A 27,446-nucleotide genomic window follows, 5' to 3' on the forward strand; every position below is an offset into this window, starting at 1 on the left:
GGCGTATTCTTAATGGCCTGTGTCGATACATACGTTAGATTAGGGATAATGCATATAGGATTAGATGGATGGCTGCAGTTTGAGGTGACCTGAATGGCCTTAGACCCAGCTTGTATAATACTTTATGTGAGAGTTAGGTAGCATCGTTATTGATATTTCAAAGTGAGACATTCTAAAATATTCCCATTCCAGTGAACCTAAAAAATAATTAACATGTTATGTGTTTGCAAAGAGTTTTTTTTAATAACGAGGTCTCCTTGCATTGAAGACTTTCTGTATCATACTGTAAAGTGCAAAGTAACTGTGGTAAGGAACGTTAACTTTTGTAGAAGGAACCCTGAACGCTATACAAAAATATGTTCAAACCTTTTGTTACTTAACTATAATAACATATATCTTATCTTAAAATCCTTCCATTTAGCAGAAGCACTGTTCAGCACTCGTTTACCAAGCACTTCTCTCAGTAATAAATTAGTGCATTTGTGGCTCTTTATATCTGCCTGATGTGTATGTTATTTCTGACACCTACCTACTAACTGCTTTTCTCTCTTTTTCTGATCCAAACAGTCAACAGTGAGGATGTTGTCTCTCCGCGGCTGTATTTTGTGAACGCCTCCCTGCAGCGGGTGACCTTCTCCAGCTCGGTGGGGGTGTCCCTGCCCTGCCCCGCGGGCGGCGCCCCCCATGCCGCCCTGCGCTGGTACCTGGCTGCCGGAGACGACATTTATGACGTGCCCCATATCCGCCACGTGCATGCCAACGGTACCCTCCAGCTCTACCCATTCTCCCCATCAGCCTACAACAGCATTATCCACGACAACGAGTACTTCTGCACTGCGGAGAACCAAGCAGGCAAGATTCGGAGCCCCAGCATTCACATCAAAGCAGGTGAGGGCTGGACACTCTATGTGCAAACCAAGCCAATGGCTGAAGGGATTCATTTATCTTACCACTATGTTCTCGGCATTACCTTAGCTTAGCTCAACTGTTGTTTGTCACTTGAATTAAAAGCAAAAATGTTGAACTAAAGAGTAATTGAACATTGACAGTCTAAACTGCATACTTATATTTGGAAATCCAGTTTATTGCTCAATCCAAAATAAACCTGGTGATATTCATGTTGAAATTCATTGAATGTGCCTTCACAAAGATCTACCTCAAAAACAAAATGTTTTTGCGGTCATTGTCAAATATATCACTTTGCTACATATATTTACATGTATATATCTTATAAGCTTACTTTCACATTAACATTTTTAACAATAACATCATAAGCGCTACCCTTAGTCAACAAAATGGCCATATTGCCCTCATAAACTAACAACGTCTCTCAGCCGGTGGGGAAGTATCTGAGAGTGTAGTGTAAAAACCTCCTGAAGACGAACACGCAGCCACATAGACAGTTGGTGTGATGACCTGTCCGCCCCCCCTGCCAAGGTCAAAGCTGGAGAGAGGCGCTGCACACACTGAGGAAAGGTGTTACTGCTCTTACTCAGACTCCTCAGACACACACATAAACATCATAAACACATGCATGGGACCTAATGGGATGTGCGTAGATATTCACATGCATGCCCCCACACACACACACACACACACACACACACACACACACACACATTTACATGCACACCAGCCATGTTTGTAGCTCATGCCAGCAAGCCTCCTGTCTCCCAGTCTCTCCATCTGTCCATGGACTGGAAAGTCCCCTAACCACACACACATACACACAAACGCACGCACGCACACATACATACACACACACACACACACACACACACACACACACACACACACACAGAACCATTTTAGTCAAGCTGGGTCTTGGTGTTTAGTTGCCAGCTCTTTGTCAGGGTGTTTGGCAGGAAATATTTGGAGAGTCAGCTGCAGACATAGAAAGATTTGAACATAATCATATAAAAAGTGGATTTTCAGGTCACCGTATTAGCCAGGCGGACATTCTGATTGTGTTGATCAATTCTGCATAAAGAGAAAGTCAACAGTTCCTTATCCCACGAATACGAACCCAAATGATTCTGTCAGATTGTCTCCCTCACCGTGATCACCACACACACACACACACACACACATAGACACAAACCCGTAACCACCCATATGGCCGGTGTGGTCCCCAGAGGAGTACAGTCCCTACAGCGTGAGAGTGACCTTCTAGCCAGCCTCAGTGTTGGAATGACCTTCTCGCCTAAATAATTACAACAATTAATCAATTAAATGCTGAGGCAAACACCACTCCACAGCTCTATAACCAGGGCTTATGTGCATGTGTGCGTGTGTGTGTGTGTATACCTTATTCTTCAGAGTCCTACACAACACACACACATTCTCATTTGCACACTCACACATACACAACTGTGCAGTTGCCATGGGCGACAGAGGCGGGAGCGCTAGGGTGTGGCATGCCGCGTCTCAGGCGGCGCAGGAGAATGATGGCAGCTGACAGCTCGCAGTGTGACACCCCCCAAAAATCTGCCGCACCCAAACTCCCCCTCGCTATCCGTCTCGTCCTCCCGCCCTGCCCCTCTCTCTCTCCCTGCTCTTCACGTCTTCACATCTCTCTATCGCTCCCCCTCTTTCTCACCCTCTCCCATGCACGCTGATTGTGGGCCAATAATAGCACTAGCACCTGTCTGGATAGATTTACATTTATGAAAATGACTATGTTGGTTTTCTTTTTTTCTCGTACTAAATGTTTTTTTTGGCTCCATTATTGCGGGTCATTCAATGGATATTTTTACACCAGTTTCTATGAAAACATATTTTTCAAGTTCCTTCCATATCTTCAAATATGAATGTTTTGTTGTCAAAAGTTTAAGGAGAATGAGGTTTGAGATACAACTAAACAGTTATTGGATTATAAATGTTTTTCTAAGTGTGCGTTGCGCTGCAGCATTTTCTTTTCTTTATGCAGGACTGGTTCATTCTAAGATCACACCTGTGTTTCAGCAGGTTTTTCTTTGATAGATTATTTTGCACAGCGGGGGATTATTTGGTATATCTGATTCTCACTGGTTGCATCCGATTTACAGTGCCGGAAAAATGTGTTTACAATGATGTTGGGAATTAAAGATTTAAAAGAAAAACACTATATTGCATTGGTAGATGTTTCAGTTTTAAAACATAATTCATTCGTTCTTATTTAATGTCACAGTTGCTTGTCAGGCTGAACTTTGACCTCCAACGTTAGATGTACAAAAAAATATACATACAACACATACATATATAAAAATGTGTTTTATTATTACATATAATAAAACACATTTTTATATATGTATGTATGCTCCCGCCTCTACATTATGTTTAATTATAATTTATGATGAATGTTTCTGTTGTTTTAACTATACCTAAAGAGTACAGTAACTGTACTCGACCATGGAGACCGGCTCTTCCGGTTCCCTTGGAGCATTTATATTAATTATTTGCAAACTTAGTATCAAAGAAATAAGGCAGAAAAAACAATTTCCTATCGAGAAACCCCCCCAAATTATAACAAATAAAATCTGTATTAACCCTGAAGCAGAGCTTTGTGAATATACGTAACATCTAGCACTTTGGAAGCATTCAAGCCTCAATGATAAGGCCTCACTGTATTTTAATAATCTTTCTCCATCAAAGTTCATCTTCGTGTACCCAGTTAAGTTACCCAAAGGCAAATGTTTGAGTTTACTCTAAAAAGAAAAGCACGTACGTTTAATCATTCCAGTCTTTAGTCCTGCATGATTCTCAGGGTTTCATGGTTTAGTGCCCACAATGGCCTCTTGATACAACCTTGAAAAAATGAGAGAAGGACACCTGTTCAATGATATCCCTTTTGTCCACAACTAAAACACACAGAGCCACGTAGGCCTGAGAGCAGACCGCATGTGCTTGCATCCATTTCCTCCTTCTGCCGCATCGTCTTTCCTTTGGGTAACATTTTCTTGATAATATAATAATTAGGGTACCTGAAACACAAGGACTGCTTTTGATATAATATCCATTCAATAAGGAAACTGGCGTCCATCCGTGTCATTATTGTTTTTTTTTCTTCTGTTCTTGCGGTTCGCTTCATGAATAAGTAAATGCAGTATTTGGTTTCCCCGTCATTAATTATTGAAGCGACAGTGATACAAGTCTTGCCTCCCAGTGCGCCCAGTGCACCAGACCCATGTTTAAGCTCGTTTCTAGGCAACCGGGCTGCATATAGTCAGGCATCAGTAACATCCTAATGATTCTCCTGCACATGCGATGAGGGGGAGTGCAATTTACACACAAATCAGTTGAGCTACCATTTACATCCTGTCACAAGGCTGAAGAGAATATATCTCTGAAGAATAGCGTGTGTTAGATGATAATACAATCACAACAGTAGCCTCTTACTGGTACTGGTTACATAGTCACAAGGCCACGTTGCCATAAAGAGCTTATTCGAGTTAGCTGGCGAAGGACAAGCTGGGGTCAAAGCAAAGGAAATAGAAACCTGAGACAACCTTGACTTGTTTTAAACTCCTGCTGAACGGGCATTCGTCTGTTATATTGCACCAAACACCAAACAACCTGACAAGTGGGTTTAAAACACTTCATGAGAGGCACAGTGGGTATTAGGGATTTTCCCTGCTATTGACTAGAGGCAGTTGGGTCAATCCGAGAGTAAATAAATGATTGAAAGAATTGGCTCGGCCACAATAGCAGAGGCTACTCAATCGATCCTGGCCATTGATCTGTAGGGGGATGGCACCGAGGAGGAGCGGGAGCTGTTTGACTGAAGAATTGAAATGAAGATTTGATTGGAATTATTTGTCCTTTTGCTTTGACTTACAAATGAGGCCTTTGCCCATCTCAGCGTCCTGTGGCTTCACAAAGGAGTGAGATGCTCTCCGGTGGATTCCTTATTGCAACCATTAATTATGCTGAGGAAGAAGTAGTATGGGTGACACAACAATCGATTATCCAACCCCTAAAAGGTGAAATTTCCCCAATGTTTGAAGTAGAACGGAGACTATTCTCCCATCTAAGCGCTTTCCAATTCAGGAGAGAAAAAATGAAAGGGTTTGTCCATTTATGAAAAACTAGTAACAGTGTAAAAGCAATGGACAGAATCAGAGAAAGACTTTGGAGATTAAACCTCGGACTCTAAGGTGAAAGACTCCCCACCGTTTGGACAAGGACATTGGCTTCGGTTCCGCTGGGTTGCAGTGACGGTGGCGGCTGGCATGAAGCGTTATTAATGACCAAGGATACTGGCCTTCAGGCTACGCGTTAATTATATCACCGGAAAGCTGGAGGAGAGAGCAAAAACATGGGGGGGCGGGGGCCACTTTGGTGTGTGTGTTTGTGTGTGTGTGTGTGCGCGTGCATGTGTATCTTACATTGTTGAGCCATTAATGTCCTCGTTTACTGTTCCCGAAAACCAAAACGATCTCCGTCCACGCGGGCGTTTCAGAGACGAGATGATCTGCATCCACACGGCCACCTTCTCGAACGTAGATCACGTGACCATTAACTCACAAAGGAAGAACAAGAAATGTTCCGGGAAGGACACATCGAGTTTCAAGTTTAAAGTGGTGACCGCTTACAAACCTAGTCAGTACGCCTGCTCAGTGTAAACGTAGCAAAACATATGTGTTTTAAAACCAAAAAGTAGTAAAAGTAGTGTGGATGCAGCCTGAATAGCGGTGAGACCAACGGTAGGCCGTGCTCCATTCACAAAGTACAGGCCCGCATTTCTTCAGTCAAGCTAGCATAGCATAGCGCTACCCGTTTCCTCACCAAAACAATCCATCCTTTCATTTTCACTTTACTTCATGTTTATAACTAACCTAAAGGTGACGGAGTTAACTGGAGAGATAATTTGCTTAGCTACAGGCTACTATTTTCATCATTAAGCCCATTTTAATCACCCCCGTTCTCTCTCCATACACACGGGCACAGACCCACAGCAGTGCTCCGCGTGTCATGCGCAGGGCGAGTGTTTTTGACGCCTTGCGCCTGCATGTGACGGGTCCCTCGGCCGCGAGCGGCCCTCCGCCCCTCTCCGTCACAAAGCATCTGGGGCTTCGCTCTTTAAAAGGCCAAAGGCCGCTCACTGTGCATCCCCTTCAACGCGGCTCTGTGTCGACCCGCCTTACAATCAGAGCGACACGTCAAATCTGCGGCTAAACAGAGAAATGACGGCCTAATGGGGTTCAACGGGACACCAGACCGGTTTGTTTACAAGACCGGCTTTTACTCTGGGTTAAACGTAATCATGTCAACGCAGGAAGGAGGAGTGAATTGTTATTTATAGAGACTGCTTAAACCGCGAGTCAATGAATTAACGGACGGAAAATGCATCAGAAATTTGAATAATTTATTGTATAATTTATTCAGCGAAAATATTTGCTCGTTCCAGCTTCATAAATTTTACAATTCATTTAATTTTATCGGATTTTGGACTGTTGTTCTGACAAAATAACCAAGTTAGCTTGGGCTGGTTGAAAACATTTCTGGTTAAAAATACATTTTTATTGAAACCATTTGTCATTGGCTAATTCCCCCTGTCTGAGATATCCTCCATCTCCATGAAATGAATCCTTCTGTGGACTAACTCTAACTCCAGCTCTTGTATCCACCCTCAGTGTTCAGGGAGCCCTACACAGTCCGCGTGGCCGACCAGCGCTCCATGCGGGGTAATGTCGCCGTGTTCAAGTGCCTCATCCCCCCAGCCGTCCAGGAGTACGTCAGCGTGGTGTCCTGGGAGAAAGACACCGTCTCAATCGTCCCAGGTAAGACATTCAGCAAGGCCATGAACATGAAGAGCCACGCGTCCACTTTGTCCCGCTGTCCTCTCCAACTGAAAGGCAATGAAACCGCAAACGCCATTCGTGCGACTGTGTGGTTTGTATTTGGGGCGGTTGTGTGCTTGCTGTGTTTGATCAGGTGGTGGATAATAATGGAAAAGTAAATAAGCCAATGTCGTCCCAGTATGTCAGTGAACTCAAGGATATTAACCCTCCGAGAAATGAGAACTCCCTCCTTTTATTTTTAGCCTGAATAAACCAAAATACATAACTGTGTATGGTATTTAAAAAAATGGGTTTTCTATCTAGATGTATTATTTGTATGCTTTGTGATTGTTGATAGATCTTAATTAATAGTAATCAATGTAACAGCGTCATTGCCATCTCCTATTTGGTCAGGGAGAGAAGATGGAGGAAGGTTCAGAAGAAGAAAGGTTGAATCTTTTAAGAAGAAGTCTGATGAAATGGCCTTTGCGTGGCACATCTCTGGCCCCTCACTCACTGTTATAATGATAAATCAGTCATTAGCAGACATGTTACGGTGTGTGTGTGTGTCAGTGTGTGTGTGAGAGACTGTGTGCGGAAGACAGGGGGGTTATGTGGGCCTGGGGGGGGGATCTAATTTGATGAGTGACAGATGTGTTTAGCTGCTCATCACAGTCACCCAAAAGAGAGCAGCCACACCTCCTGGGCTCTGCTGCGTCTGGAGCTGCTCTCTTGGCTTCATCCGATCTCCTGTTCGAATCGATCCGCGTCTTTCAAGGTGACGTAAGATCAGTTCCAAACTTGGCCCCCACATGTTGCTGTATGTTGTATCTGCATGCGCTCCGTGGTGTGCGGGTCTGTGGATGTGTGCGAGCTTGTGCGAGGCAGTCATAACATTTGCTCCGCGGAGCGATGGCAAATTGCTGGGTGTCAGATGAGACTATTGAGGGAAGATGATACGTGTTGGTCCCTCTGCCCCTTCTCTCCGTCTCTGATACCCAGCAGCCCTTTCTTCTCTCTAAATAGTGTGTGAACAGGGCTGCGTGTGTGCCTTTTTTATATGGCTCTGTCCTTCACTCGGGAGCACTCATTGATCCACCACAGCTGTAGTCTGTGTGTGTGTGTGTGTGTGTGTGGCCTGAAGGGGGTTTCCAGTTTGGATCGATTGAGCTTGCTGTTGGGTTCCCCTCTCTTGTCACATATCCCTCCGTGTGAGTGTGGTGAGACCAGGCCAGTCTGTTTTGAAAGTAAAACATGATCACATATGATCAAGAGCATGTGTTAACGTGTACACAGGCGCGCAAACGCACACACTTATATTCACACTAGCAGCTTTCTGTGACTAAGCGGATCAGGACAGGTCATCCATGTGCTTCTTTTTGACCTATTAGGATCATTTAATGTAAAATGTGATATTCTTTATACACTTTCTCTTCTCCGTTTCATATCAAACTGAATATTTTTGGGGCTGTTGGCTGTTGACCGAGCAAAGCAAAACAAGTGACGAGGTGAAAGACGTTGTGCAGACAAAGTGATCAATCGGTCGGTCAGTCCATTAAATAAATTGTTGGGTTATTTGACAAAGAAAATAATCATCCTACACTAAACCATCTGAATTTGCATTTGAAAAGGTTTGAGAGATTTCCGTTTTTCATCTTCCTCTCCCTTTTATCTCTTCAGAGCTGATGAATGGGTCTTATTAGTAACACAGTGCCCCTCTTCTTCTTTCCATCCATCTTTGGCTGTGAGCCTCCTCTCATCTCTTTTGCTCCCTGGTACAGACTGCCGGCCTGTGTCAGCATCATGGCCACTCACATGTGCGCTACCCCCCCCTCATCCATCCTTCCATCCATCAGCTTTTGGTGGCATGTACAGCTTTCTTGTCTTTTTTTCCCCCCATAGCACTGGAGACGCTGTAGTGGTTCGCCATTTATAAGGGACAGCGTGTGCCGAGGTATTGTCTTGACAGGATGACACATGTCACGCAGACGGCTGTGTCGGTCAACTGAGCTTGAATGGGCTTTGATGAAGAGACGAGAGGGTGTTTGCTGGCAGCTGGCCTCACTGTGAGACGACCCTGCCTGGGTGTCGTGTCAGCATTTGACAGCCAAATCTGTTTTCGTTGAGGCCCGTTCACGGAGCGATGGGGTTGGGGCGGGCCGGGGGGGGAGGTGGAGAAAGATAGACAGACAGTCAAACAGAGGACGGCTGTTTGTGTTGACTGGTTATGCTGGTTTTTACTCGCCTGTCATACTAGCGTTCTCCATCTAGATCTATCTATCTCTACTTGATGATTTGCTGGTGTTGCTGCTGGTTAGAGAATTCGCATCTGTGTACTTGTCCGTTGGGGAACTGAATGACGATGCTCCGATCGGATGTGTATGAAGGAACTTCATCTGTGTGTGTGTGTGTGTGTGTGTGTGTGCGTGTGCGCGTACGGGTGTGCCACTTTGTTGGTATCCATCTCCTCCTCCAGTTGGAGCTTAAAACAGTGTGAGTTTTATCTGGTCACCATGGTAACGGGCGCGAACCGGCGGGCGGAATGAGGAAGGTGTGAGGATGCATCGCTGGCTGAGTTTTATTAGTGCATCACAACGGCTCTGCCCTTGCACACACAGACAGACACACACACACACGGATGACATGCCTGCATAGCTGTGTACTCTTCAGTGACAGGGAGTGTACATGCCATCTCACTCTCAGAATCATTCTTATTCTTATCTCTAAATGTGGAGATTTGAACACTTCTCTCTCTGTCTAATAGCCTTTTAGTTTAGTGGGAGACATTGTGTGCGTGTGCCGTACACATTAGAGTGAGACCAATTAATTAGCTGCAAACATCCTCTTGTTGCTGTGTATGTGTTGGCCAACGAAGAGCAACAAAGTTACGTTACTATCTTGCCAAAGATACTATAAAAGCTGAGTGACAGCATTGCATACAACACAGAATTGTATTGTTTTATTATTATCTTATTTGTTATTGAATGAAGAAATTCAACATAAGAGTAATGTGAAATTCACATACAACAAACTACCATAGAAAGAATATATATATACCTTTCGCACACACTCTATCTATCTATTATCTGCATGTTGATTCATTGATTGGTTGATATTGTGGGAGCGATACAGGGAGAGTGTTGAGGATCAACGTGAAAGGTTCTGCATTCGTTAAAAGAGGTCGTTTAATCCCCCTTCTTGATCACACACACTGCCTCTCTCTCTCTGTGAAGTGTAGCGTCACCACAGCTGCTGCAGCTTCTGTCCCAGTCTCCATTTTGTGGCCACTCTGCAGAGGCCCGGTACTCTCTGCTCTTCTGCCCATCCTCTCTTCTCTTAACTTCTCTCTCTCTCTCTCTCTCTCTCTCTCTCTATTTTCCTCCATACCTCTTACTTCCTTTTCAGAGACACTTATTAGGGGACGAACTGACAAAGCATCGTCTTTTCCTTCCACTCCGTCAAACCTGAAAGTGAACAACAGATGATAAAAATAAAACGATTGATGAAGAAAAAAGAAAAATGCTTGAATAGGCAGAAAAAGCAAGACAAAGTGGCAGAAAAGCATGCCATGCTAAATTATGCAGATGGCAAAGTGGGCATAGTATGGAGGGATGCTAGAATGAGGCGGGTAGGTATGAGCATGTATGGGAGGCCAGGCAGATGGACAACGAGAGAGGTGTGTGTGTGTGTGTGCGCGCTCGGGTTTCTTGTTGTCCCCAGCACCCCAGGGAGGAAGAGGCGGCCAGGGGCTTTAAGCTGCTGTGTCCTGCCATTAAAGATGCATCTGACAAGTGCTTAATGCCCTGCCACCCTCTTTCCTCCATCTCTTTCTCCACGAGACTTTATTTTTTCTTATCCCTGTTCTGACCATTAACCATCACACACATCTACGTGTGTTTATCTCTGCAGTGTGAGCAGGTTGTGCCGAGTGTGAGTGGTGAGAGGAAGAGGACACCGGGTAAAATAGGTGATGTTTACTTATTGATGTGTGTTTATGGGCTGTGCTGTTTAGGGTTACGCGTGTGTGTGTGCGTGTGTGTGTGTGTATGTGTGTATTTTTGTGTGTTCATGCGTGTGTGAACCTGGCAACTATTTGTGTTAGCTCGGGTTATTTATTCAGCGCTCGTGTTTGGATGTTTTACAGAGAGAACAGGTGCAAAGCGACTCTGAGCGCGCTCTGTTTGAGCGGACTCTGTCTGTGTGGGTGTGGGTGTGTGTGTGTGTGTGCGTGTGTGTGTGTTTGTGTGCTTACACGCGTGCTAGTGAGACAGGCCAAGAGGGTATAAGAAGACACAGGGGCATTGACTGCTGTCCAGGCACTGATAGGGCCGCAGTGTGTGTCTGAGTGGAAGGGAAATGCGGATTTGTTTGACATTGTGCAAATGCGCGTGTTGTTTTTGGAATGATGGACGGACACACAGAGAGAGAGAGAGAGAGACAGAGACACTGCACATGCACGGGGAACATGGATGTTCTGCGTAGAGATTGAAATGGCTTGAAGGAGGGAGTGTGGTAGGAAGTGAGAGAGGGCGGTGCACGAGAGGAATTTCAATAGCACTCCAATCATGCAGGCGGTCTCGTTAGCCCAGGGAAAATTTGCATATCGCTTCGGCGAATTCATTCGGCCTTACCCAGAGAAGATGGCTCCCTTTCCTCTCTGCTCGTCATGCTTTTTTTTTTTTTATTCATTAGTTATTCATTGGCCGCGCTCAGCGAAGGTGGGAGCGAGTACATACATGTAAATCAGTGGGTTTCCGTGTGTGTGTCTGACCCGCCAGCTGTCATGCTTTTCATTCCGAACCTTGTAGTCTTTGTCGTTTGTGCGTGAGGCGGCTTTGTTTGCAGCACAGCGCAGCATCTGCGTGTTACTTAATAAATGCATATGTACCGTGTCCCATCATCCTGCCGTCCTTAGCTGTGCCATTGCGTGCTAGCTAGACACAATCACTGTCGGATATTTTTGCCAAACGCAGTACTGACGTCAGAACGATACTCATCATCCCCCCCGATCCCTTCGCCAGCAAAGCGCCTTGATGTGTCTCCTGCTTCAGCACGAGATCCTCATTAGGGAAACATACATGATGGGGGGGGGTTCAGACAATCAGATCTATACTAAAATACAAGATCACGACTCGCCCCAAAGGATCAGGGGACTTTTAAGGTAGGAACAGAGTAAGTGTGTGTGTGTTTCAGGGGTTGTGTGTGTGAGGACGCACAGCCAGTAAGTGGAGATGACACACATAATGAAGAAATACAGTGGATGTGTTATTCTAATTATCCCTTTGACACCGCCTTGCAATCTAATGTGGTTTGACGGTGCACAACAACCATGTTGGGAAAGTGTGTGTGTGTGTGTGTGTGTGTGTGTGTGTGTGTGTGTGCGTCCGTATGTGCATGGGTGCACATTTGTATAAAATTAGCAAGCAAGCATTTGCCTCATAGTCTGACTGTGTTTGTCACATTTGCCAAGGCCAAAATGTGAATTTGTTTTGTGTAACCTTCCCAACAGTTGTTCTGTTGCTTATTGTAAGTAGAAAAGGACAAATGAATAGAATTAGTCTGCTCACTGTGGCTTTTAAAAAATATATATTATCATTATATTTTCTTTGGTCGGAAACATTTGGGAAATTTGTTTAACTTCCCAAGGTGCTCACTGTTTGTGTGCGCGTGTGTGTTGGTAAAGAAGGGAGTTGGTAGGTTGAGAAAACAGGAAGAAAATGGATGAAAACTGCAGCTAATAAAGCAGCAGGAAAGATGCAAATGTGTGCTGTGTGACGCATCAGTCTCTCTCTCGCTCAGATGTCCTAACTCGACCACGGTCCTATCCATCAGCCGGAGGAGCTTCTCCTCTTGCCTCCTTCCGTCCATCTTCGCTGCTTTTCACACTCACTTTTCTTTATTCATTCCTTTCATCGGCCTCGTAGATCACAGCTAATCAAAGACAGGATGGAGACAGCCAGCAGAACTCTTACATTCCGCCCACAGTGGATCCAAGCAGACAGAGCGCCTCACGGTGAAAGGAGGAGAAGGGGGGAGAGAGAGAGAGAGAGAAAGAGGATGAATAACTTGGTAAGGGGAGTGGGCAGAAGACAGGTGAAATAGATTGGCAAAGTTTACCTGCTTTTATACTCAATTTGTCTTGTTTTTCCCCCTTTTTGACAAACTCCCCGTGCCTTCCCGTTTTTTTGCTTCTGGCTCTTTCCCTCCAGCCTCATCCAACCTCTGCCACGTCAGGTCATCCACACAGGGCATCCGCGTGTGTGTGTGTGTGTGTGTGTGTCTGTGTGCAAGACCCCGCTGACCTCCACTCTGAGCAATGGCATCTCTATGGGTTATTAATAGCTAATCAATGGGCTCTCTGGGGTGTTATTCGATGGGCCGAGGAGTCCCGACAAGACGTATGCTGGCGTGTTAGCGCACACGCGGACGTTTTCCCTCACACACGTCAATAGTTCTTAAAAGTCAGTGGAGTGTAGCAAAGGCAGAGGGGTTTCGCCATTACTTTTGCAAACGACTGTTATTTAACCGCTGCAACACAATGATGCAAAGTAACTTTAATCCATAAAACAGACAGTATTTGTCCTTTACCTGCCCCTCTGTTTGAGTCGTAAATGACGTCTCCCCTTCTCACTTTCTCTGTAACTGACCCACACAATTCCCTTCCTGCTTTGCTCGACATGTATTCCTCTCAAACGCTCATCAGGCCCACCTTGCCTCTGGTTTTGCATGATTATCTTTCCTTCCCTTTCTGCTATTTTTCAGCGTGCGTGTCCTCTTCCTATTTATTCCCTCACCTACTTCCTTTCTTTTCCGTGCTCTTTCCTTCTGTATCTGGGTTCTAGATATTTGGAAAATGCAGGCTGCTTGTTGTGTGTCTGTGCGTGCATGTGCGTAGCCGTTGTTTCGCAATGACCGGGGAAGTTTTCTGTTACTCTCACTCTGTCTCGCTGGAGACATTGTTTGAAAACAGCGATGCGAGGTTCAGAAATGTCTTGTGAGGAGTCCTCCGTGTTTTTCCTTTTTAACTCCCTCCCTTGCTTCTTCGTCAACCCTCACTTGCTTCTTACTCACTTCCTGCACCGTGACAAGTTGATTTTAAATAGCATTCATTACCACGCACATAAATTACGGGTGAAATGCAAGCATGTCGTCGGCTGTTATGTGGACTGACTGGATTGACTGATAATGCACTACGTTACCACTCTTCGTGGTAATGGAGGCATGTGTTGTCAATGGAGATCTAATACGCTTTATTAGGGTTTCCATCCTAACAGTCGATATTTTTTTGGCAAGATCAACCTCCAGTAACTTCCTGGCGTCTCCTCTGGTTGCCCGGTAACGAATGCAGGACTCCAAGGGGGAAAAAAATAGTCCAGCACAAATCCCAGTTCAAAATTTTAGGATGACGCACTTTAGTGTTGTTGATGGGCAGATATAAGAGTGTTATTAATCCTCCCATCTAACCCTCAAGCAAGCGCATAAGTAACTATCTTTTTACATGGGACTTAAACCGTTTTCATATTTGCATCACACTGCCCTTCGGCTAAGTACTTGAGTGCATATCTGTGTGTGTGTGTGTGTGTGTGTGTGTGTGTGTGTGTGTGTGTGTGTGTGTGTGTGTGTGTGTGTGTGTGTGTGTGTGTGTGAGAGACAAAAACATATTTTTACATCTGAGCTTAGCTGACTAAGGCTCCCAGAAGACAAAGCGGGGGGGAGCAGGAGAGGAAAGTACAGAGGAAATATCTGTGTAATTTGAAACTCATATACATTTCAGTTGAAAGTCATTCTAGCATTGATACGTTCTCGCCTGCGTAAACATGCGTGTGCGCACACACACACACACACACACACACACACATAGACTCAGTTGAGTTTTAACTGCTACCAGCCTAATTCTCTAAAGGTTTATCCTAACCTTAGCCTGGACCTAACCATACCCCCACAATGAATGAGTACACAGATTTATGTCCCCCTACACACACACACACACACACATATACTCCCTCCACCCACCAATATGGACAAAGCTCCTGTGCATGAGCACAGATTGATAGTTGAGTGTTCGCACTACAGCTCATTCATCCTTGTTGACTACATCACTGCTGTTGAAAATACAATATCTGCCAGTGTGCGGCCTCTACAGAAAATAAAATATATAGTAATAGCTGCATTCGGTTGCACAGTTAAATACCCTGAATGCAACATTTAGAGGCTGTAATAGAAAGAATGGTAGGAAAAAACACAATCAATATACAGGCACTAAACAGATTGGTCTTGCGGTCATTCTCCCTTAAGAGTAATTTACATAGAATCTTTCACCACCATCCCAGAAGAGGAACACACATTTTATACTAAATCAAGTTTCCAAGTTGGTCTCAGAAACATGTTGCCTCTGAGTTTGAACGTTTCTCACACTACTATATGAAAAATATCTGAACGGCGGCTCTGACTATTGCACATATTTTCTGGTCATATAAAAAAATTAAGTGGTGAAAGTGAACTGTGATTTTGGCACATAAAAAAAGAACTACATCTCAAATGCTCTGCAGGGTTTACAAGTGTACACACACACACACACACACACACACACACACACACACACACACACACACACACACACACACACACACACATATTCTTTGCACTTGTTTCCCACTTTAAGCATCCCCACTTACCAACAGCACCCATCTCCAGAGTAGCCATTTGTGCATCTGTGTGTTTCTTGCTCTCTCTCTCTCTCTCTCTCTCTCTCTCTCTCTTTTGCGCTGCATAAACAGTGTGCCCTTTTCTTGCAGGCTGACAAGTGAAGGCCTTGTTTATTTCTGTTGGGGGGAAAACAGTCGGGTATTTATTCCATTGCTCACCCACCTCTATTCTTTCTCCTACTCTCACCCCCCTTCTTTCTGACATCTTCAGACAAACATGGAGCCATAGCTGGGCAGCATAGGTAATGAGCTAATGTGTCATCCATGGGATGTTGTTTGAGTGAGAGAGAGAGAGAGAGAGAGAGAGAGAGAGAGAGAGAGAGAGAGAGATAACTGAATGTTGGGGCAGTTTATTTAAATTACGCAGTATATTGGCATGTGAAGAACGTGCATATATTGTTCCAATATTTTGGATTCGCATTCTCATTCTTGACTCCAAACGTTTGTATCTCTTCTACGACATGTGCCTTCTCTCCTTGTGATTTAATCATTTGCTCTCTAACTTTTTTTATGTAATATGTACTATTCAAGTATTTAAACAATAAACTAACATAATATAACTAAACATCTTTGCAGGAAGAGGCAAAGAGCCAACTATTATTTTACTATTATTTGAAGACATTTATTTTTTTTGATATCTGATCCTGCAAGTTCCATTGGACGAAACTAGAATTAATTGTAATCAGGATCATTATTGCATTAGGAAATTCCCAGAGTCAATTCCTCTTCCCCAGTAGGTACCAGTGATGCAGCTATTTTTTTTTTTGGCTTGCTGCATCTTTGGTTGTCTGCTTTCAAAATTCAGCCAGATTGTGTCTCTAAATGATTTCATTTAAACTGTCAACATGTAACAAGATTCGATAAGTTAAGTTATGATAATCATATTGCACCACTCAGCATTTTAAAGCACTGGATTCTGATATTTTCATACATGTTACTTTGTACTTTTCTTGCATTTAGTCTTTTCATAACTACAAATGTGACTCATTGCTTTTTTTTCTTCATTTCATTGTTGGGTAAACTTGCCCCTTTTTTCACCCAATGCCCTGTTCCCATTCTTAGGTTATGGCAAAATACTCTGCAGTTTGTCATCATGCTAAACCTGAGAATTGATCAAAATTAGTTGAGCTCAAAAAGGCCTGAAATCAATGCTGATCAAAGTATCTACCCATTTGAATCTAATTTTGAGATTTCTCCATCAATAGTAAGTGACCTATTTTTTCAATTACGAGAATATCTTGGGTGTCATTATGATCATTATAGTTTGATACAGGGAAGAAACGTTGCTATTACTCACACGGTGCACACACACTTTGAAGGGACGGATGCCAGTTGGAGGTAATTGCGGCATCAGTTGATAACGAATGGACATGAATGTATGTTTTCCTCTTCAGAAGTCAACAGCGCGTAGCAGCGTTCCACTAATGGGGAGAGTGGCTCTGCATATACGCAATGTGTTGCTGTGCAGGAGAGAACCGTTCTGCCACTGTCAAGAGTGTGTGTGTGTCCCTTTACTGTCTGTGTTTATGAGTTTGCACATCTATGTATTCATGGTTGTGGATCTGCGCACGTATGCGTTTGTGTGTTCGTTCACGCGTGCTTGCATATGCAGCATTTAGACATTTGTATGTGTGGCGATAATGTTGAGATTTCCTAACAGTCAAAAAAGATGAGATTGAGATTGTAATGGAAATACATAAACAAAGAACAGGCGGAAATGATGAAATGATGGCAAAGAAATACAGCAGAAAGGAGAAAACAGCAGTCGTCGAGGACGGAGTGGAAGACAGAACTACTCCCCAGAGAGGTTCACGTGGAGACCAAAGACACATTATGCCACCATAAGCGTGTTCAAATTTTGAACAGGCACTTAAGGGGAACAGTGCAGAAATGCATATTTCGCAAAGAGGTTCGCAGCGGGCACTTGTGGGTAAAGTAGTGATTTTGCGAGAGCGAAAGAGGCGTTTAAAAGAAGGCAGAGAGCAGAGACCAGGAGAGAAGAGTTCTAGTAGAGGAAGGAAGGGAAGGTGATCCGGCTTTCTTCAAGGAGGTGTTTTTGCTTTGCTAATTTTAGGGCTCATTTAACAGCGTGCTCCTCTCCCACTGTCTCCGCCTCACTCGCCCCGCGTCCTTCCATCTCACCCTCTCGCCTCTTTCCCTACATCTCCAGTTAATTTAATGAAGGGTTGCCCGATTGCTTTTAGCATTAATATTCCAATACCAAGTGATGTAAATAATGAATGCAACCTCCCTCTATTCTCTCTCACTGCCTCTCTCCGGATGATGTTGAGCCCCATCTGTCGTCGCTGCGGTGGCACAGAACAGTCCCAGAGGATGAGAGGGAAAAGTAGGATAAGAGGGCAGGGAGGGGGGCGGGGGGTAAAGGAGTGTGAGGGGTGAAGGAGGGTTTGTCTAAAGGTATAAAACAAGCGTGTTTTACCCATTTGGTGTCAAGACTGAGATTTTCTGGTTTGGTGTTTGTTTTCTTTCTAAATGAGACCCTTTTTAAAAAATTTGGTTTCACAATAGATTGTTCCAATCATCACTCACGCGTAGTGGATCTCGAACCACCGGACCGAGCAGCAGATCCAGGAGACACCCAAACTACAAATGATTGCTTCAAATGTTCCCATTTTGATTATTGTAGCACAGAAAAGAATTGTGTGTGTAACATAAACAATGACTGACTGACAGATTTTCCTTGAAACGCCATAAAGAATCTCTCTCTCTCTCTCTCTCTCTCTCTAAACCTAAAAGAACAGCTGATCAGGATCACAGAAAGCATCCAGAGACGTGGACGGTTGCTACAATTCTTTCTGTTCTTATGAAACATATTTTTTACGCCTCAAGATGAGAGTGTTCGCTCAGACTTTGTATGACATTTTTCCTTTTCTAAAATTAGACTTGTGTTGTGTCTGAACACGCATAAGCTGGACTGGACATACACTGGATTTAAAAGAGTAAACATTGTGGGCTTTTAGGGTCTATATCTGTTCTAATGGGTTTTTACCACTAAAAGAGGGTGAAGAAAAGAAAAGTTTGAGAGCTGGTCTCTGTTTTAGACTGCAGGCCTCTCAAACTTGTAAAGAGTGGAGCTAATTAATTTAGAGTCTGCCAACAGATGGCTAAAGCCACATGGCAGCCGCTAAGGGAGGTACTCCTCTCTCCTCCCGGCCCCTCTTTCTCTTTTCCTTTAACTTCCTGTCCGTTGCTCCGGCGGTGCACACAGCGAGCCCCTTTTTGGGGTTGTGCGCGTCTTGGAAGTTGTCACCGGCAGCCGGAGCATTTGATCGATCTTCAGTGAGCAAAGGCCTCTGGGGCGGACACGGGAGCTCTCAGGCTATTAAACAATTACACACTCTCAAGGTGGGCCCCTCGACCTTCCCCGAGCAGAGAGATAGAGAGACTGTGTGTTTATTTTCCCAGGTACGGGTTTGTTCGTCTGGATGGGAAGTGGTGGGAAATTGTTTTAGTATTAATGGCTACATTTCTCTGTGGCTCCGCTTGCTCGTTTTAACACTACTCCGACATCATATTGTGACCCGCCCACCCCCCCACCACACACACACACACAGAACCACCAACCACTTAAATCTCCTTCCCTTACGATACCGCCAGACACAAACACACAAGCCACGCTGCAATCACTCTGGTTTTCTGCAACCAAAGCCATTTCTGAGGAGTTTCCTTGAGTAGTTGAGCGGGAGGAGGCATTAATGTTTAACCAGAGGGGAAGAGAATGAAAGAAAGGGGACATCGGAGCACTGTCACACACGCTATTCCCCCCCCAATACTTTCAATGCTGTGCTCTATTTCTTTACTTCCTGCCAACAGTGAAAGGTTAAAGGAAGATACGGGGCTGATTAAGCAGAAAGGGGAGGAGAATTTGGATTACAGTACAGGAGGTAAACAGGTAGCACTGATGGATTATTACAATCCAGATATCGCACCCTTAAGAAGGATAACCAGTTGACAACAACTGCATCCTCACAGAATAATCCACAGCCTTCTGCACAGCGCTGAATAAATGTAAGTTGTAAAAATGAGTGTGTGTTTACTCCAAACATCGTACTCCCTTTCTTGCTAAATGTCGAAGAGAGCAGAAAACAAAAGCAGATGAAAAGCGAGAGAGAAAAAGGGGGAGTGAGTGTAGGACAGATGGGGGAGCTGGCAAGCACGTGGCACACTTTGCATGGGAGTGTGTGTTCGCGTGTGACACACAATAGTGGTAATTATCTTAGCCGTTGAGTGCACAGAGGGCTTGGCAGTATAGGCTATGATGCAGGGATGGAGGGAGGGGGGTACACAGGCAGTGAAACACTAATATAATCATAGTCCTTTGTGTGAGCGAGAGCAGAGGGCAACTCAGTGTCAGCTGTTATTGAGTGCTTATCCCCTAACGGCCTCCCCTACACACCAACACGTACACAATGTATAGCCGTGTCCGTAAATTGTGCTATTCATATATTCATGCTCAGACACTTTCACTTGTCAGTCCCCTGCAAATCCATCAGTCGCAGCCGAACAAGGTGCACTATTTAAACCAAATGTTATGCCTAATCTGACAGTGAAGGGCGTAGTGGCTGCGACAGGTGACAATACAAACCCTGATCGCTATGGTAACTGGTGTTTGTGTTTTCTGACAACTTCTTCTTTTGCGTATTGCAATAGAATATATTTCCTGTTTGTGTAGGAATCAATATTTCTGTAGAGTAGTGTAGACAAAGTAGGTCTTTGTAAGTTTTCTGTAATGAATTACAGTTTGGAACATAAATCATGCAGTGTGTTATGGGGACTCGCCTCCTGATCGTGTTATTTGGTCCTCACATTTTTTTTTTTTTTTTGTTAGGGTATTTTCTTCGAGAGTTAGAGTTTATGTCTAAGATCAGCTCGAGGCTTCTGAAAATTGATGGAAGTCTTCCAAGTGATAAAAGTATATTTGACCATGGATTTTCAATGGACAAAGTAGTCAATTTCAAATATACAAAAAACACCAAATTGGATTATTCATCAAGCCAAAAAAGAAAATAATTTCTCAAACATAAACATGCATTATTTATATTTGAGCACTGGCGTGTTTTTGCAAAGCTTCAGACATCGAAGTGACTAGCTGCAGCTAGCTAGCAACGCGCTTGACATGTGTGTGTGTTTGGCTGTGCATGTGTTAATGTGACAGTTAACTCGTAGAACTCAACCAAATCATTTCTTTTTTAATTTTACCCTAGATTCTCTGTTTTTAGTCACTGTAGATTCATATTTAACTGTGCACAAAAAAAGATTTGCACAGATATTTCTTCGCTAATTTACAGTACATGCAGAGTGGATTAGAGTCTGTTCATGCCGAGTTGCCTCTTTCATTACCTGGAATGAAGCTTGAACACACTGTTCATGAGACATCATGAGTACTTTAATCCATTTTTGTATTATTTTAAATAAAATAGCATTGCTTTTTTATCTTGTTGTTTTGTCTTTGTTAGATGTGATGGTGTCACTCATCTTCTAAAGATTTGAGACTTAATAGAAGATTTTATCAAACTAAAAATATAATTGAGAAATCAACACGTGAAAAATTCCCTTTTTTAATTTCCCATATCAAGATTGCGAGCAACGACATAGAAATAGTGTATGACTAGAGTCAAGTGATGGACCTGAGCCTGGAACATGCACATTGGTGTATTGAGGGCTTAAGCACACAGTGTGGTCTGGAAGCCTGTTTAGGCCCCTTTTCAGGCCTGGTCTTGAGCCTTCAGCCCTGTGGAAATCCCACAGATGACCACAGAAAATACACAGGACGAATCCCTCCACTGTATAAAACACGCTCAAGTGGCCTTCGACATCTCTCTTCCAATGTGGCCCCGTTCTGTCCGTTGACCCTGGCTTACTCTCTTCCCGTCTCTCGCCTCTGCGGGGATCAGTCCATCCTCGATGATAAATAAATGTTTCGCTTTGTCCCGTCATCAATAATGCACACATACTTTAAGTGCTGCTATGGGGGCGGCTTACATTATTTTTCTTTCTTCTCTCTGGTTCCCTCTCTCAATTTTTCCCTCACCTCCATCTCTCCATCTAATAGAGCGACAACGCAGGGGGGGGGAAACATAGAAAAGCACTCAGAATCTCGTCCAGTCTTTCAGGCCCACCTGTGGCTTGGCGAGAGAGTAGCATGGGTTTATCTGAGCAACAGGAGCTGAAAAAACTGATTCAGCTTTTTGATCATAACTAAAAATGAATTGTCGTAGTTATGACATGGGGTGGAAAAAGTTGTTTTTCATGGATAAAGTATGGTAATGTCTGCTGCCTTATTTAATGCTCCGATTTTAATGCTTTTGGAGGCGATCCCAGGCCAGCTGAGAGAAATAATCCCTCCAGTGTGTCCGAGGTGTTCCTCGGGGTCTCCTACCAGTTAGCCGGGGGGCCAAACCCCTGCAGTGGGAGGCTCCCAGCAGGCACGTAGTTAGATGCCCAAACCACCTCATCTGACTCCTTTCGACACGAAGGAGTAGGTCCTGATCTCCAAGTTCCCTCCTGACGTCGGAGCTCCTCACCTTATCTGTAAGGCTGAGCCCGGCCACCCAGCGGAGGAAACTCCTTTATAATCGCGACCTTGTTCTTTGGGTCACGACCCAGAATTTGTGGTTCACAATTTAGTAAAGCAAATGAGTAGCATTGAGTTTCCTTAGTAACACAACAATGATACGAACTAGCTCACGTGACCTTTTCCCTTCTTTCATTTACTTCTTATAAGTTTGTTAATTCTAATATATTTCCAAAGCATCTGGTTTGGTGCTGTTCTTTTGAAGTGACTTTCTGTTGGACTGAATTAGGTGGTGAGGTTTATTGTATTATTGCACTCTGTGTAAGTACTTCTGTTAAGAGCAAGAACTGCATGACTGGGGAGTGATTGGGCTTTGATAACACCTTGATAACACAGTGATTCTGCAATGACACATCTGTATACGTACCTGGTTGAATGTGTGGGTATAAAACGCTTGTTTGCATGTGGTGGTATTGTGTGCTTGTGTCCTCCGGTGTGTGAGTCTATCACACTGAGTGAGTGAGAACTCGTACAACTGAATATATTTGAGAACACGGTGTTTGGTGAGGTATTTTTGCTCTGAATATCTCTGAAAAATATTTGTTATTATTATTGTTATTATGGTATGGTGACAAAATCAGAAAGCCGCTCTTTTAAACATGTTATTTTTCAGTTCTTTCTGCCCATTTCCCACTCGACCTTTGCTGCTGCTTTTTCACTAGATGGTACAGCGTAAATAGAACAGACAGAAGGACTTGCTAGAGTAGCAAACACGGTTTGGATGACCTCAACGGCTCCTCACTTTTAATAAACACTGGAAGTTGTTATTAGGGAATTGAACCCCGGTTTGTGCTCTTTCTTTAGGCCACTCAGGCTAAAATGGGAATACTTCTGCTTTCAGTTAGGCTCGTTATATTCCTCTTTTGGTAAAAACATCTTAGATGTTCCTGATTCCGGATTCCTGAGATGTTACATGAACCCAAACCAATTTAAGATAATCTCTCTGATAGTGTAGGTAATGTGATACGACAATGTTAATATAGATAATAAAAATAAAGCTATTCAACATTTTAAAAGATAAAAAATATCCTTATGGCATGTCATCACAATCAATCACAATAATGGGAATTCAATGGAGCTTTTTTATGGATGCAGGGAAAGCACAGGGGATATTAATACAAATATTGATGGATTAATTCCACCAGACTGCTTCAGGTTAAAATTCCTGATGTTATACTGTACATGCAGGCTTACCGTCACACTTGGCTCACTATGACACTTAGAGCAGATCATTAATGGTAGTAACACGTGCATTTAGTCTACTTTGACAAGTCAAAACGGCTGCTTGTGAAAAAGGTCAAAAGCTCTGCTGACTGATTCACACCACAAACCCCAGATATCAACGCTAAGATAAACGACAAACCTGTAGCAAAGACTCTTTTGGTTGACAAAAGCTCTGTATTTCTAATATTTAATGTGTGTGTGTGTACACACTTGTGTGTGTCTGGTAAATGTGACCTGACAATATAAAATGCCTAGAAGAATGTGTCAGCATTTGGTAAAGCAAGCGACAGCACTTGCGTGTCGCTCTGGGTAAGAAGTAGCTGTGTATCTGATGTGATGTGCAGGGCATGTTGTGTGTCACAGCAAAACATCTGTTGCTGCTTAGAGCCGTTGGGCACCTGTGTGTGTGTGTGTGTGTGTGTGTGCGCGCGCAAGGGGCAGAGTGCCTTGTATCACTGTCACTCAAAGAGACGGAGAAAGACCCTGATGTTGTTTTACACTGACACCTCTCTGACTCCACTCTCCTTAACTCTTTTCCTGCTGCAGGCGGATAGATGCGTTCTTGTGTGTCGTACAGTCACATCACATCAAACCACGGTCACCCAAACTCTGGCCTAAAGCCCATTCCTCTCCACCACAATCATTTTTGGACTCTCTCACTCCATTCCTCCTGCTTCTCTTCTTTCTCAGCAGCGTGGATTCACAATTTGTTATGAGCAGCTTTACTCCTTTTGCTTGTCCAATCACGCGAGGGAGCGTGTGAGGGTTAATTAAGCTTAGAAAAATGAATTTGCCGTGCTTCTGGCGCTGTAGCAGGGTAATATGTTGTAATATTGTAACCCTCAGTAGAGGTTTGTGGGTCCCAGTCTACAAGCAGACATGTGTAACCATGTTTTTTATTACCACTAATGTCACGGAGGTTGAGCCAAAGGAACGCTGATCTATTAGAGAGACATTTATAAGTAATACTTTGGGCAGAAGAGGTTTAACCGTCTGCCTGTTATTGTTACACCGAGATTTTGATGTTTACCTGAGTGAGCAGGTTTTTCTCCTCTAGTTCTGATTCAGAAATACTCCCTCTGATTCAGGGGTTGAGGCCAGCGCTCGCATACACACAGACACACAACTTCACACAGTCATGTTACGCCAGCGCTCCTTGTAATCCCTCAGACAAATTACAACGTCTCCTTTCTCCTCCTCCACCTCCCTCACTCCACTCTCTCCTTCCAGCTGCAATTGGATTTGGATGAAGATGGCTCTTCCTTTTCTTCTCTATTCTTCCCCGCTTTGGCTAAAGAGGGATTTGCCCGGGGAGATTACACACAAACACACACACACACACACACATACACACACGTGTGCTCACAGACTGTGACTCAAAGACGTAGCATTTGAGGGAGAACATCTTTACTAACAAATAACCCCCATGCCCCCCCTCCAACCCGCCGCCCCTCACCCCCGCTGCCTACACTACAGCGACATGTTCCATAGCCAGAGGTCAACAACCTCTTTCCGTCTTCCTGTCTCCCACAAACTCAGCCTACGCGATTTATTAATCCTTTTCGGCTACTTTCTCTATTCTTCCGCTCTTGTCTCATTATTGTTCTCGGTGGTCTTGTTCAGCACAGAGGAGTTGCCTTTAACACGGTGTGATGTTCCCTCAGAGCCCCCCACAGAGGGCTGCTTTCACAGAGAGCGGGGGTCGACCTCCTGCCACTCCGTTGCGAGCAGCTAAACTCATGTAATGGACAGTGTGTATTTGTGCTCTATCATTGTGTATGTGTGTGTGTGTGTGCACATTGTTTTCATGAAGGAGAAGAAAAAAGCCGACTCCATCAGAGATACAGGAGCCATTTTGCATAGTGCAGTGTTGTATTCATAGTATGGCTACTATGACACACTGATGAAGTAAAAATGCCTCCAGGGATTAAGTTGTGTGTGTGTGTGTGTGTGTGTGTGTGTGTGTGTGTGCGTGTGCGCGTGTGTTGGGGTAGAGGGGTTGGTGGTGGTGGTGTGTCTGAATAATTGAAGGGTAGAGGCAGCAGATGGTCTTTAACCCTGAACCCCAGACAACAATCAATATTTAAGCAGAGAAGGAATGATACACTACACATGCATACCCACACACGCACACACACACACACACACACGCACGGTTTATAAACACAGAAACACAGTCACAGAGATAGCTTATTTGTCAGTGTGGATGATATATGTGGTGTGTTTTTCTGCCCACCAAGGGACTTTGTACTGTGTGTGTGCGCAGGACTCTAGAATAAATGTGTGTTTGTGTGGTGTATGTATGTGTGTCTGGGTCGAACATTTTTGCACGCTTTTGGCTTGCATGCAAAAATGTATGAAAACATTTTTGTGCACTGTTTCTATGCAAATAAGTCATGATACTTAATGTATGTGTATGTACACAGAAGGTGACACATTGTACAGATAGTTGAAGAACCACAGTGTCCATTTATTTCTCTCTCTCCCTCTCTCCCCCCTTTCTGCTTTCCTTCCTTTTTCTTTCTATCTTTCCTTCTTTCTTGCTGTCCTTCCTCCTCCTGGGCCACCAGTGGTGGTAATGGGGAGGGACCTGTCAGCTCACTTAATGCAGCTAATGTTTGCCTGCGCCTGGGGACACGAGCACAGAGACACACACAGTCCTGACACACACAGCGCTCTCCGCTCTCCCCCCTCTGTCACCGCTCTGTCACATTCCCTCTCTTCCGCCCCTCTCCCCACTTCCCTCCCTCCCGCTCTCACTCTCCTCCCATCCGTGCATCCCTCATTTTCTTTCAGCTCCTTCTCCTACACTGCACTGCACCGTCTCTTAAGATTTTTCAGCTTTGTTTTCTTCCCCAAACAGCTTTAAGCTCTTTAGGAAGTGGCTGTTATAATCGCCTTCACCTTCCATTTTACTTATGTGCTCTTGTCCATTCAAACTAGCGCTCCACTTCAACTGCACCGAAGGAGTCTAATTATGCATTTAAGACTCAAACTGGCATCTTTTGGTATTTATTCCACCTCTTTCAACATTTCCGGAGTCTTCTGCTCTGTCCGTAGCACAATCCTATTTATATACCACACAAACTGGGGTAAATGTTCCTTGGCACAGTCTTTACTGTGAATGAATACACATTTGGTGCATTCGTGAATATTAATGTGGGATTTAATAAATAAACTACAATGATAAATCTAAATCTAGGCAGGGTACATTCCGCATCCTCTCCCTTTTAGTCAAACCCCGACACACACAAAACGCATGGCATACTGAATGCAACACTTGGCTTGATGTTTTTAAGTAACTGCTTTAGACTTGGCCCTGTAAGCGGTCACAACAAATCGAAGCCAGTGGAGAAGGACAGGCAAGGAACTTTAATAAAAACAAGTAGCTTATAGAAACAAAAAATACTTATTCTTTCTCTCTTTTTCCTCCTCCCTACTCCTGCCTCCCTCCATCTTTTTCTCTCTTCGCTTTGTCGCTCCGATGAATATCACCCAAGCAAATCAGAGATGCAGAGGAATCTCTCATTTCCCACCCCTCTTTCCCCTCTCCTTACCTCTTTCCTCCTCACCCACCCACTCTGTTTCTTTGCCTCCTATCTTTCTCCCTCTCTAAACCCAATTTCCTTATCTACCTTCCCTCCCTCCCCCTTGCGTATGTGGATCTCATTCTCTTTCATTACGATGATTTGAGGTTCAGCTTCAGTTGCTGGCCCATTAAAACCAAGCAGCAGCAGCAGCAGCATCTCCTCTCCTTACAGTCTCATAAGATGGCCTCCACTCTGCATACAGCAGTATACAGTGAAAAACACCACAACTGCCTGCGCTGTTCTTCTGTATCTAAAATATAACATTCTCTCATGCAGCAGAGATGGTGAAACGCATACAGTAGACGCGCTAAATGAGCTTGGGAAGTGCTTCCTCCATCCAAGCCGCTGTCCCTCTTCAGCCTTTGTAAGGCCTCCTACTCTAGGTAGGGGTGTTTAGGGCGGTAAAACCGAGATGTTTGTTGGGATGGGTGCATGGGCAGTGGCCTGCCTCTTCCCCACTATGCTGCCCTGTTCTAAATCTCTGGACCCATGTGAATCTGTAGCGGGAGAGTTCATCCACTGCCACGTATGGATCAACAGTCCCACTGGCAAAATACAATTCTAATCTGGT

At 44.2% G+C, this 27,446-nt stretch overlaps 1 protein-coding gene across 1 annotated transcript in view; it reads left to right on the forward strand.

Annotated features, from left to right (window-relative positions):
- Nucleotides 1–27,446, forward strand: part of dscaml1 (Down syndrome cell adhesion molecule like 1) — a 77,619-nt gene that overhangs the window by 7,743 nt on the left and 42,430 nt on the right. Inside the window, exons 2-3 of the mRNA XM_040177043.2 lie at nucleotides 568–888; nucleotides 6,615–6,761. Coding sequence (XP_040032977.2) covers nucleotides 568–888; nucleotides 6,615–6,761 — 468 coding nt within the window. The remainder of the gene's footprint in view (nucleotides 1–567; nucleotides 889–6,614; nucleotides 6,762–27,446) is intronic.

The sequence above is a fragment of the Gasterosteus aculeatus genome, chromosome 1 (genome assembly GCF_964276395.1).
Source record: "Gasterosteus aculeatus chromosome 1, fGasAcu3.hap1.1, whole genome shotgun sequence".
NCBI classification, from domain to species: Eukaryota; Metazoa; Chordata; class Actinopteri; order Perciformes; family Gasterosteidae; genus Gasterosteus; species Gasterosteus aculeatus.